We start from the raw sequence: 13,829 nt of genomic DNA on the forward strand, positions 1-13,829 counted from the left end.
AGAGAGAGAGAGAGAGAGAGAGAGAGAGAAAGTGTGTTATAAAGACTAAAAAGGGGAAAACGAACCTGTCATTATTCACAGATGACCTGTTTGCATGCTTTGAAAATTCAAAAAAAGCTAGAGGCAAACTATAAAATTTAATGAGAAATTTAGCAAGGTCACTGGATAAAAGTCAATAAATGAATTCAATTATATTCCTATATACCAGAAACAAATAAAAAATAAAATTAAAAAAAGGTCAAAATGTGATACAAAAATATCAAATGCCTAGGTATAAATGTAATGCAAAATGTGTAAGATAGCTACACTAGAAACCACAAAACGTCTTTGAAAAAAATCTAAACAAATTAATGGAGGTGTTCACAGACTGGATGTTATGATGTTGTAAAGAAAATCAATTAAGGAAAAGTTGACCACAGGTTCAATGAAATTCCAATAACTCCCAGCAAGTATTTTTGTGTGTGGAAATTAACAGACTATTTATAAATTTATATAAAAATACAAACGGACAAAATAAACACATTTGAAAATAACAAGTTGGCAAACAAAGCACACATATATGATCACTTAATTTACAACAATATGGCAATGAAATGTAGTGAGAAAGGATCGTCTTTCCAAAAAATAGTGCTAAAGCAACTGGATAACCATATGTTAAAAAAAGAACTTTCACCTTTACCTAATAACAAACACAAAAACAAATTATAGAAAGTTCATGGATCTAGATATGAAAGTTAAAATAAATCTTCTATAAGGTAACAGCAAAAAATATTAATGACCTTGGGTTGAGCAAAAGTTTCTTAAAAAGGACACAAAAGAACTATAAAGAAAAAAATGATACATGACGTCTTTAAAATTCAAAACCTTTGTTCATCAAAAGACATCATTAAGAGTGAAAACGTAAGTCACAGAGAAGATATCTGTAATATATATATATCCGGAATGTAGAAAGAATACCTACAAATCCATTAGAAAAGGCAGACACTCCAATTTTAAAATGAGTACAAGAATAATTTAGTATTCCATAAAAGTAGATACCCAAATGGTCAATGAGCACAACAACAGGTCCTCAACATCAATACTCATCACAGAAGTGCAAGTTGTAGCCACTCTTAGACAGTGCTACGTATCTATCAGATGGATTTTAAAAAAAACAAAAAACAAAAACAAAAACAAAACAGTATCAAATGTTGGTGAAAATGTGAAGCAACTGAGATTTTCATACATGGCTGGTGGTGGTGTAAACTGACATAATTACTTTGAAAACCTACTTAGTAGTATCTACTGAAGTAGAACATATGCATATCCTATGAGCCAGGAATCCTAGGGCCATGAATATATACAAGAGAAAAGAATGCATATGTGTATGAAAAGACATGGACGAGGATGTTCACAGCAGCTTTATCCATAAGAGAACCAAGCAAATATAAACCAAGTATCCATAAAAGTAGAATGAATAAATCGTAACAGTCATATGAAGATGAAAATGAGAAGAAACAAATTACTGTCATAACGGAATCCATACTTAATATTAAGTAAAGAATCCAGAGAAAAAGATTACATACTACATGATTCCATTTACGTGAAGTTCAAATAGACAAAATTAATTTTTGGTGCTATTAATATAAATCAAAATAGTCATTATCTTTGCAAGGAGGTTACTGACCGGGAGGAGCCACAGAGAATCCTTCTGAAATCTTGGTAGTATTTTGTATCTTGATCTGAGTAGTGGCTACATTGATGGATTCATTCACAAAAATTAATTGAGCTGTTTGAGATTTGTGCACTTGTGTGCTATACTTCAATTAAAAAAAAGCTTAGAAAGAAAATTCACCTTGAATAAAGAAATCAGTCAACATTAAAATCAAGTCCTAAATTTGTGGTCATCTTTACGCCAATTTAATGAGTATGTTTCATCAAGACAACTGTTAAAGAATAGATGTAATCACTACATTCTGAGGATTGAACAAACAAAACTCATGATTAGAAAAGCTATCTGTAGAAGAAAATCTTATATATATTTTCCAACTAATTTATCTAACTGTGTGGTTTAAAATCAAAGAAATTAGAGAAGAGTCATAGGAGAACATAATAAATTTATTTTTCTCAACAAATATTTATTGAGTGCCAAACTCTTCACAAGCCCTAGGATATGCACTGATTGTACATACTCATATGAAGCAATTAGGTGTACTGAACTGGCCAAAACTGAAACAAATACATCTTATTGTTTCTCCAGATGAGGATATGGAGAAAAGACATACTAACAGAAGAAAAAAAGATATAGAGGAAGTCTAGTTAAGTAAATTCTAAAATCCAAAAATTTAGCAATATATATAAACAATGAACTAAGGGTATCCTAACTAAGGAAAAAAAATCTGAAGAACAAAATTTTTCTGGTCACCTGCTATGAGGGTAAGGATGGTTCAAAATCCTTCACCATTTCCTAGATGAACTATTCCAAAAAATTACTACCTAATTGTACTCTAATTCTACATTTGGCAAATTTCCTTCTGATTAATAAACTCAGCAATTCTGCTTCCTTGATAAAGACACCCTAGCTAGTAAACATTAATATCTCATTTTCTAGAATGTAAATTAATGACATTCTGGCTAATCTATTCCCAGTGTTTACTGTGAAGAATTACTCACAATACTTACAACTCTCAATGCACAGATAAAATTGAGTTTCTGAACCTATAAATCTCAAAAATGGACTTGGAAACATGGCGACCATTTCTTGCAAAAGCCACTCTGTGAAGTCCTGTCTGGGTAGACTGTTGGTCACTTTAGATTGGGAGTTGGTAAATAAAATTTTATTGGAACACAGGCATGCTTCATCTGCTTACACAATGTCTGTGGCTGCTTTCACACCACAACAGCAGAGCTGAAGGATTGTGACAGAGACCATTAGCTTGCAAAGCCTAAAACATTTACTATCTAGCAGCCCTCAACAAGTATTTGCTGACTCTAGCCTTCTAATATTGTTCCCTCTCATTTCATAACAGCCATAGTCTTTGTCTTATTCCATCACAGAGCTCATGTCCTCAATTTTTTTTTTTTTTTTTTTTTTTTTTTGAGATCGACTCTCGCTCTGTCGCCCAGGCTGGAGTGCAGTGGCGGGATCTAGACTCACTGTAAGCTCCGCCTCCCGGGTTCACGCCATTCTCCTGCCTCAGCCTCCAGAGTAGCTGGGATTACAGGCGCCCGCCACCACGCCCGGCTAATTTTTCTGTAATTTTAGTAGAGACGGGTTTCACTGTGTTAGCCAGGATGGTCTTGGTCTCCTGACCTCGTGATCTGCCCATCTCGGCCTCCCAAAGTGCTGGGATTACAGGCGTAAGCCACCGCTCCCGGTCATGTCCTCAATTTTCAAAGGACAGAGAGACTTGTCTTCTAATTCCAATTAACTGTGAAATATCCAGAGATTGATGTTCCACATTGTCACTGGCTACCAACCAATCACTATAAATCAGTATTTTTAAAAATTTTGATGCAACCTAGCCAGCACTAAATTTCTACTCTGGAAAAATTCTTGAAGTTGTACAATTCTTAAATCATCAATGGTTTGAAATTAACTTTCTATAAGTTCACCATCTCTTTCAAGTCATGAGTTCTTTAGGTTAATTATTTACAAAAGATATGGAAGATACCATTAAGTTTGTTTACTCATTTTACATGTTTATTTATGCTCCCCCAAATTATGCCTTTTTTTTCATTTGGAGGGGGGTCTAACTTTGCTTTTAACAGCAGCACTGTATCAGTAGTAAATCCTTTACTGCAACTATTTGCTACTAATATTGCCCAAATTCAGTTATTTACCATTCTAATATTTATGAAATCACTTATTTTTCTCTTCCAGAATAGCAGCTTGACAAAATCCGAATTGAATATAAAACAAAGCAGGCGTAAATACATAAATGGGTTTGTTTCTTAAGGAAAACAAGGTTTTAAAAATATTAATTTAAACGTAAAGGCAAACAAGGCTTCAGACAATACATAAGAAAGAATATAACATATTCTGTATTTCAAACTGTAGTAACATTCTCAAGGGAGAAAAAAGAAAGATTTTGAAAATGACAACTTCTGGAAAGCAGCTGACGCAAAGCATTCTACTATAACTACCTATACATCATGACTGGCTATGTGAAAAGGAAAATGACACGATGGTAACTTGGTAAACAAGACAATGAGGTCATATTTGCATTACTCTTTGAAAAGAGAAGAGAATAAAAGATAACAAGGAATTTAATCTGAAGACTTAAGGAAAGCCTTCAGAAAGCGAAATAAAGAAGAACCATAAGACAATGAGAAAAGGGAAAATTACAAAATTAAATATCCTATGGATAAATTTTCTCAAGTTTTATAAAATATTTAAAAGTATTGAAGCTTACATAATAGAGAATAGAAGATGAGTATATTGTTCAATCAGGGCATGAACTTCAACATAATAAGTAAAACTCTTAATGGGGAAAACCAAAGAAATTTAACCAAGAACAACAAAGTTTAAATGCCTATATTTTACTTCTGATTACACATTATATATATATATATGAACTACCCATTAAAATTTACCTGAATGCGTTCGAAAATGCATTTCCAGACTTGATTTGCCTTTAAAAATTTTCTTACAAACATCACATTGATGAAATGTTGCTTTATATCTAAGAAAATAAGAAGATTTGAGTTTTTCAATATAATTTTAACTATGACAATATTAACAATTATATTAATAACTAACATAATGAAAATAAGTTGCAAATTCATTTACAACTGTATATATTATTCTCACATTAACAAAGTAAAGAACTCCAAAGAAACATGGAAATACTTTTAATGTGTTGAGCTTGTCTCTGGTTCTTCCTCTTCCAGTTACATCCAACAAACGAATCTATAAAAAGAGGTCCGTAGATTTTCAACTGCTTTAAGTCACTGAACTTTTATTATTACTAGCTATCCAAATATACAAAAAGAAAAATTATAAGGATAGAAACAGATCAAGAGTGGCATAAAGGGGAAATGAAGAGCTATCTAGAAAGGGACATGGCAGAAATTTTGTGGTGACGAAACTATTCCATATCTTAATTGTGGTGATGATTACATGACTTGCAGAATTATACAATAAAAAGAATGAATTTCTCTTTCTGTAAATTACACCTTAACTAAATTTAAAAAATAGATGCTCAGTCTGATTAAAAAGCATCTGCAGCAATTTCAAAACCCGCATTTATCAAAAGGGTGAAATTGCTCTCATCGGTTTGTGTCCTAACAAAAAACTGTAAATTTGAACTTATAAATAAAATAAATTTTATACCTAAATTTAAAAATGAAATTAGTCCTTTATTTTATTATAAAATATTAGACAGAAATAAAGCAATGTTACCAAAAAATTAACTTAGTAAGCACCACAGCATAGTGCCTAAGAAGTGTCTGAATTAATAGTTCTCAACTGAAAATTTTATTGTGATAATTTGAGATATTTATAAAATAATTATTATTTAAGTGGCAGTTATTGAGAAAGCCACATTATCTCACCTTGGAAGCAATTCATATGGAATGAATACACGGCAAAATAATTAAATCAAACCTGGGCTACTTAATCTTCTGTAAAACAGTTTGCTCTTAACATACCCATTGAGTTTTACTGGAAATGTTTAGAACATTGTTACCAATACAAAATAGCAACATACTATGCCTAGGATTTCAAATGTCCCTCATTTTTCAATTTATCCAACCCAACATTTATAAGACAACATGCAAAGGACTCTCCCATAGGAACTTAATTCTACTTGATGAAACAGATGGTTGTTTTTATTTTCGTTAGAGACAGGGTCTTGTTCTGTCACCCAGACTGCAGTGCAGTGGCATCATAATAGCTCACTGCAGCCTTGAACTCCTGGACTCAAGCTATCCTTCTGCCTCAGCCTCCTGAGTAGCTGAGACTACAGGTACATGCCACCACACCCAGATAATTTATTTTCTTTTATTGTTTTGTAGAGACAGGGTCTCACTTTGTCGCCCAGGCTGGTGTCAAACTCCTGAAACAAACATTTACACAGATAATTTGGATTTTGTGAATTGAGGTTGTCAGTAATAACCCTGGCAAAAGACTCCTAACCAGTATGCTTGGTTTACCTTATTCCATTCATATCCATGGTAAATATAAACAAAGATACATGGGCACATAGAGAAAGAGGAAGCAGTACTCGAGTGGGGGCAGTTTTGCCACCATAAAACATGTGGCAATGCCTGAAGACGTTTTTGTTTTTCACAACTGGGGATAGAAGAATAAGTGCTACTGCCATATAATGGGTAGAAGTCATGAATATTCACAAATATCCTACAACACACAGGAAAAAAATTACTTGGTCCAAAATGTCAACAGTGTTTGGGCTGAGAAACCTTGCTCTATACTATGAACAAAGTGATATTTTCAACACAAATACGCACAAAACACTTTAACTTCCTCACAGTGGACTTAGGATAAATTCTGTAGGGCCTTGCATGGCTAAGACCCTATGAAAATATACCTTGTCATTATCACATGGATGCTAAGCCATACAGATTTTCAAGGAAGGAGAGGATAAACAATTCCAACTGAAGCAGAGATGTCAGTAAAAAAAGAACTTAAAAATGCCTATTGGATTTGGCAACAAGGAAGTCATACTGGTAACTGTTTGAGCAGAATAAGATCAGAGGTCAGATTGCAACACTGACTGGAATGTGAAGAAGCAGTTACTGAGGTAGTCACCATAAAAAAGTTTAGAAGCAAAGATTAGAAAAATAATTGGTTGGAGGGGTGTTAATCCTTAGCACTCTTTGATATGCTCACAACCTTTAATCTTTATCCATAGCCCAAACTTCATTCCTGAGATTTAGACTACTATCCATCAAATTTTATGTTGACAATTTATATTGAGCATTTCAAAGTCAATAAATACCAAACAATTCATCATTTCCCTCTATAAATTAATCATCTCTTCTATTCTCTTATCTCAATGGCTGGAATCATCCACCCAGGCTTGAAAATAGAAATCATCCATGACTGCCCTTATTCCCTTACTCCCCAAAGTCAATCATGAAGTATTCCTAACAAGGGCCTAAATATTTTTCAAATAAATATCACTTTTCATTACTAATGCAACTCCTGAGTTTAGTCCCTCATTATCTTTTTCTCAGATTATAAACAGCTGTCTAACTGGTTGATATACTTGCCTCCAGACTTATCCATCACAAATCCAACCTCCATACATCAGTAAAAGCGATATACCTAAAATACAAATCCAGCAGTGTCACTCATTTGTTTAAAATTTTCATTGGCTTGTTAACATGTAGAATGAAGCACAAGTTCCACAAAATGATACATAGGGCTCCATATTCTAGATCTACCACCATTAGCCAGCCTTTGCAAAAAAGTAGAGTCTACAGATTCTAGTTCCTCAATTATCTAGGCCAGCTGATAGGGCCACAGGCCTGTTAAATAAAAGGTGATGGTAGGTCCCAAAACTCCTTTCACAGGGTCCACAAGATCAACATTTTTTTCAAAATAATAAGACATTATCTGCCTTTTTTACTATGCTGACATTGACACTATGATGCAAACGGAACAGTGGGTAAACTGCTGGTACACTGCTAGTATCTTACTTAGCTCTAAATAAAGCAGTAGTATTAAAATTTACTAATAGTTGTATTCTTTACTACCATATACTCACAGAAAGAAAAAAATGTAATGAAAGAGTAAGATTACTGATTTTATTATATTTTGCCCTTTCAGGCCTTGGCCTTTTAAATATTCTCTGATAAAATGAGAAGTACACATGAAGCACTTCTACTACATACCAAAACATGATGGTTGTCTCAAGGAAAAGCACCTCTCAAAAATGAAATGAAGTGAGCTGGTCACTTCAAGACAAACAAACAACAACGTTTGCTATCAATGATAAAATCTGAGCTTTCAAGCTAATATAAGAACTTTGGAATACTTGTATTTACCACTGTGATCTTGACAGCTTTCCAGTACTCCTTTCTGAGAGACTGGAGGCAATATTAACAAATGTGATCTGTTAATAGTATGCTGTGAAATGTGCTAACATTTGGAAAATCTGCATAACTCAGTGAGCCCATATTTTCTCAATAACAAACACATGATCTTACAAAATTATGCACGGCAAAAAAATCCATTCAATGTACAAGAGACCAAGAGATTGAATGTAATAGAGTGTGAAAACCTCATTAATCCTGTTTCACATTCCACCTTACAACTACCTTTAGGAAACTACCACTTGTTTAGCTTTAGTGTAGTAATAAAGAGGAATATCTATAATTACCTGAGAAGACTATTAACATTATTCCTCTTTTTTCAAACTACATATCTATGTAAGGCTGGGTTTTCTTCATTGTTTCAACCAAAATAACATATCACAACAGCTATGACAATGCTGCAGTCTTCTATTAAGCCATGAGAGATTTATAAAATGTAAAATAATGTTGGCTCTTTTAATATTTTGTTTTGTAGTTATTTCTTAAAAAATCACTATTCATAGTTAGGCATATGATAGCAAATGAATTAATATTTGAAATGTGCTTATTCTACAATGATTCAAATTATTTATTCAAATAGCTTATATTTTATATTATCTTACATTTAATTTATATTAAGATATATTAATATATTCAAAATGATATTCATATTATATTAATGTATATAATTTCATCATATCGAAAAAAAAAAAAAAAAAAACAAAAAAAAAAAAAAAAACAAAAAAAACAAAAAAAAAAAACAAAAAAAAAAAAAAAAAAGAAAAAAAAAAAAAAAAAAAAAAAAAAAAAAAAAAAAAAAAAAAACAAAAAAAAAAAAAAAAAAAAAAGAAAAAAAGCAAAAAAAAATTGTAAGGCTATAAAGAAATCATGAAGTAAAAAAAGTTACAGGACCTTTGGAGTAAGTGAGCCTGTAGTTTTAAGTCTATTCGCACAATGAATTGAAGTTACTATTTCCTTTTTTAAACAGCATATCTTTATATCCCAGCAAATACTAGCATTCCTTACATATACAAAATACAAGAGTTCAATGAATACATTGATTCAATGAGTGAATCATCAAACAAAGTTAATGAAATAAATAATAAATAAACCAATACATGAAAACGTAAAAAATGATTACACATCAACACTTTCTACTACTCTTTAAATTGGTCTTTGATTTACTACATTTATATATACTATGTACATTTTGCTAATCATGCTCAGGACTATTAAGTTAAGTCTCTTGGCACTTTAGAACATGTCTGTTATTTATCATTTGCCCAAATGCCTAATCCAAAAACATGAATTACTTGAACATTTTATACTTAGCAACTAACCTCAGTTAAACTTGGATATCTAAATTATATTAAAAAGCTGATGTTCAAGATAGCACATAGCACCTTTAAATAAAATAATATTTTAAATGCTTAGTATGATTAGAAACAAGTTTAAATTCTGACTGTAAACATTTCCTAACAATTGCTGTCTTATTAAGTATAATACATAGTCAGTATATTTAGCTCTCAAAGAGCCTCAGCAACCAAATGCCAAGATTTTTAATTAATTATTGTTAACTTGCATGTCACCTCCCTGGCCTTTGAATTAACTGAAAACAAGGAGGAAAAAATATGCTTGCTGAATTCTTTTAGGTCCATAGAGATGCTACAGAATGTAGAGAAAGACAACTGGTTAACCTAACTTCAATTTAAACAAAGTAAATTTAAAAAGTTACAACTTTCCTCAGAGACTTAGCCAATGTAAATTATGAAACATTTTGCTTTTTCACTTACTTTTGCCACACTTTCTCTCCAAGGTGTACACTTTTGTAATGAACAGTGAGATGATCCCTACGACCAAAACATTTTCCACATTCTTCACACTGATGAGCTTTTTCACCTTAAAATAAAGACCCAAATATTTTGATTATAATTACCTTTCAGGTTTTTATCCCCAGAAACAAACTATCAAACAGTAAGACCACATGATGTCAAATATAACAGGAAAGTAAAGCCACATTTTATTCTGCACTATTTGCTCTATATTCCTTACTCAAATAACTTTCTTCAAAAAATTTATGCTTAATTTCATGGATGTGAATCTTTTCCCCACTTGGAAAAGGAATCAATAGCCTTTTGCTGTACACTTCAAATCATACCTTTCAACGTAACAGAGCAAGATAAATGAAACTGCTTCAAAACTTAGGAATTTTAAATATATATAATCCAACACCTCAAATTGATATACATTAAGATGAGGCTGTCTTACTGCTTATAAAAAGGACCCAAACATTTTCAGATCTTTGTACTTTTAAAAGATTTTTCATCTGTGAGGATTTCTTATGTTTGCGATGAGCCAAAATATAGTAAGTCCAATTTCTCATCTCTATTCTTACATTTACTTACAAAGGCTTGGTTTAAAAAAACAATCACTGTCTCAATACCAGTGTGCAATTAAAGCATGTGGCCTCTGACTTAGAAATTAAGAATTCTCCTCCTAAAAAAAAAGGCATAATTGCAATGGCAAAAGTCATCAGATTTTTAGTATATCTTAGAAGTGGTGATAACAACTGCAACCTACCTCAGTGAGATCATTTCAGAAAATAATTACTATCTGTTGCATACTTTATATTCAAAAATTATGTTTAAAATAATAATAATAATCACCTGTTCTACCGTGCTCATAGAGATGGCTCTTTCCCATTATTGTGCTCACAGAGTTGGCTCTCTTAGCACTTCCTGAACATCAATCTGAGAGGAAAATATGAAAGAAATCCCCAGAATATAAAAATTATACAGTATAAAGATCTGAAATTGGTCAGGATTATTAAGGTACTCTTCTCCAAATACAGAGTTTCAAAATTCACTATAACATACACTTTTAACACCCAATTTTAATCATTTCCCTTTTAACATGTAAGTTTCACTAACTTCTTCTCAAATCCAATCAAAATGAGAAATATTATTACAGCTTCTCCCTTTAGGGAAGTGTCAATAGCAATTATTAGATATATCCATGTAATATGCAAAATGCAAATTTTGAGAATTTATTTAAAATTAAACTTTAAACTACACTTTACAGTCACAAAGGGTGACCAAATAATTAAAATTACAGTGAATATGTCATAAAATTATGTCCCTTTTGGATGCTTTTAAAAAATGTTTTTAGAACCAGAATTACAAAGAAGTGACGAGCATAAACCAAATTTTTAAACTTATAGCCAACATAAACATAACATCATATTATGTTCTTTTCAGGTATTTAAAAAGGATTTTGGAACTAGCATTACAAAACACGGTATACCTGAATGTATTTTTTTGTGCTTTGTAAGGTGATCATGACGGATAAATGTTTTTCCACATTCATCGCACTCATATCTTTTATCATCATGATGTACTCGTAAGTGAAGTCTGTAAAGAAAAAAAAAATTGAACACCATTAAAACTGGTGACACAGAAGGGAAAAGCTCAATAATGAATAAATGATAAATAAACAATGAAAATTGGGCTGTCTACTCAACCACTCATACGTTATTGGCTTTATTTCTATCACCTTCAGAGTCCTTTTCAGTCTTTTACCACCTGACCCCAGGTCCCTACTCATCTCTTTCAAGAAAGCATTTCAACATTTGTATATGCTCAAACCACTTCTCAACATTATTCCTTCCCATCATATTAGATCCTAAATCTGGTTCACTGAATCTATCAAATGTCTAAGGTTATTATTTAGCTGACTGACCAAGACTCAAAAATATCAAAAGTAGGAGTAATCACAAAGGAATTAGAATCAGACAAATGAAGTGAGTGTACAAGTGACTAAGCATATCATGATAGCAAATGATACAGTAAATGATATGGTTTGGCTCTGTGTTCCCACCCAAATCTCATCTCAAATTGTAATCCCCACATATTGAAGGAGGGACCTGGTGGCAGGCAACTGGATCATGGAGGCAGTTTCCGCATGCTGTTCTTGTGACAGTCAGTGAGTTCTCACAAGGTCTGATGCTTTAAAAGTATTAGTAGTTGCCCCCACTCTCTCTTTCTCCTGCTTCACCTAGGTAAGACGTGCCTTGCTTGCCCTTCATATTCCTCCATGATTGTAAGTCTCCCGAGGCCTCCCCAGCCATGCGGAACTGTGAGTCAATTAAACCTTTTTTCTTTATAAGTTACCCAGTCTCAGGTATGTCTTTATAGCAGTGTGAAAACAGAATAATACAGCAAATAATGGAGAATTTGCCCTATTCTGGATAATTGTTATCAACCACAAACTGATATTTAATCATTTTCTACCTTTTATAAGAACTCAACTTTATGAAAATTACATTTTACTGCTTTTCTTCACACCAATAGAACAAAATGGGGCCCATTTTATAGTCACCCAAAGACAGTATAAAAGGCTTAGATTATTAAGATTAGTTTAACTTGATGAATTAATTTTATCTCTGGAACACTCCATCTCTCTACATATTCTAAGAAAGGAATAGCTTATCCCGTTGCAAATTGGCCACAAATAAGTGTTGATTTTACCAAGACCAACTGACTAGACTACCTCTAAAGGCAGAAGTATTCGAATTAAGACTAAAACAAGATAAACAAAAATGAAGGTGTATACATTAAAGCCCTTATATATAAGACATTGTTATAAAAATTAAAATTGTACACACATTTCAGAATTAGTTACATTATTTATTTATTTAGAAAACACTTTTCATAAACTGCAAATATGGTCAAAGGATTCACCATAAAAACAACTAAATAAGTTATAATCACTATTAATGCAAACAAAAGACTTTTGAAATGAGCATGATGGGAAGTTTTTTATTTTGCCTTACTTTTATATTAAAATATTCTTTGATAGTAAGAGAGTGGAGAAATGGCCTAAGTTTTAAACCTGAATTTTCCATGTCAGAGAAAGTAATTGAAATAAATATTTTAAATAATGCCTTAGTAAGCCTTCTGCAAACTTGGTGTGAGAAAATATTTAATAATATTTTATACCGACAGAATAAAGGTAATAAAAGTTTAGTAAAAAAAATCCAACAGAAGTTTCTGCACAACCTTGCATATCATAAGGACTAATGAATGTTTCAATTCAACAAAGTAATAGAAAATAGAACAAAATAAGATATAATTTCCATCTTACTTAAATAAAGGGAGAAAAAATGGTTTTACTTACCTATCATGAACTTCCATGACGAAACTTCCCACAATATACAAAGGGTGACGGCTTTTCTCCACTATGGATTCCTCGAAATGTTTCTTTCAAAGTAGTTCTGCATTAAAATATGTATATTCCAAAGATTTTTTAAAATGCCAATTGTATACCAGTAAATAGGATTTGTGGAAAACTTACTAGAAAGGTTTCAAGCAAACTGATATTATGAACAATCTCTCCTCTTTCTCCTAATAATAATTTTGTCCTTTATATTCTCACTAGTATACACAAACACTGCTTGTTTTAGCTCTCTCTCCTTTAAAAACACAAAAATACTTCAGCCTCATCTGCCATTTGGTTTTGCCTCCAGAGATTTAATTATAACAACTAAAAGTAAGCTTTCAAGAAATATAATTTTAAAATGCTCATTATGGACACTGAATTAAATTGATCTGAATTTTGATAGAAGAGGGCCTTAATAATATTGAAGTAATCCAGTGTTAATTCAGTACTATTGTCCTTACCAAATATGTGCCTTTGTAATTTGTTGAAAAAATGTTGTAAAGTAAATAAAAATGTTGTAATAGATTTCTAATTTCCAGGTGCTGATGTGTAAAAAGGAACCTATATATCAGAATATAATTAATTGCTGTTTC

At 32.0% G+C, this 13,829-nt stretch overlaps 1 protein-coding gene across 1 annotated transcript in view; it reads right to left on the reverse strand.

The window, feature by feature from the left end:
- Positions 1 to 13,829, reverse strand: part of ZBTB41 (zinc finger and BTB domain containing 41) — a 52,378-nt gene that overhangs the window by 10,547 nt on the left and 28,002 nt on the right. Inside the window, 4 exon segments of the mRNA XM_017864639.1 lie at positions 4,576 to 4,664; positions 9,813 to 9,918; positions 11,323 to 11,435; positions 13,202 to 13,291. Of these exon segments, the coding sequence (XP_017720128.1) occupies positions 4,576 to 4,664; positions 9,813 to 9,918; positions 11,323 to 11,435; positions 13,202 to 13,291 (398 nt within the window).

Source organism: Rhinopithecus bieti, unplaced genomic scaffold (assembly GCF_001698545.2).
Source record: "Rhinopithecus bieti isolate Rb0 unplaced genomic scaffold, ASM169854v2 scaffold_74548, whole genome shotgun sequence".
Lineage (NCBI taxonomy): Eukaryota > Metazoa > Chordata > Mammalia > Primates > Cercopithecidae > Rhinopithecus > Rhinopithecus bieti.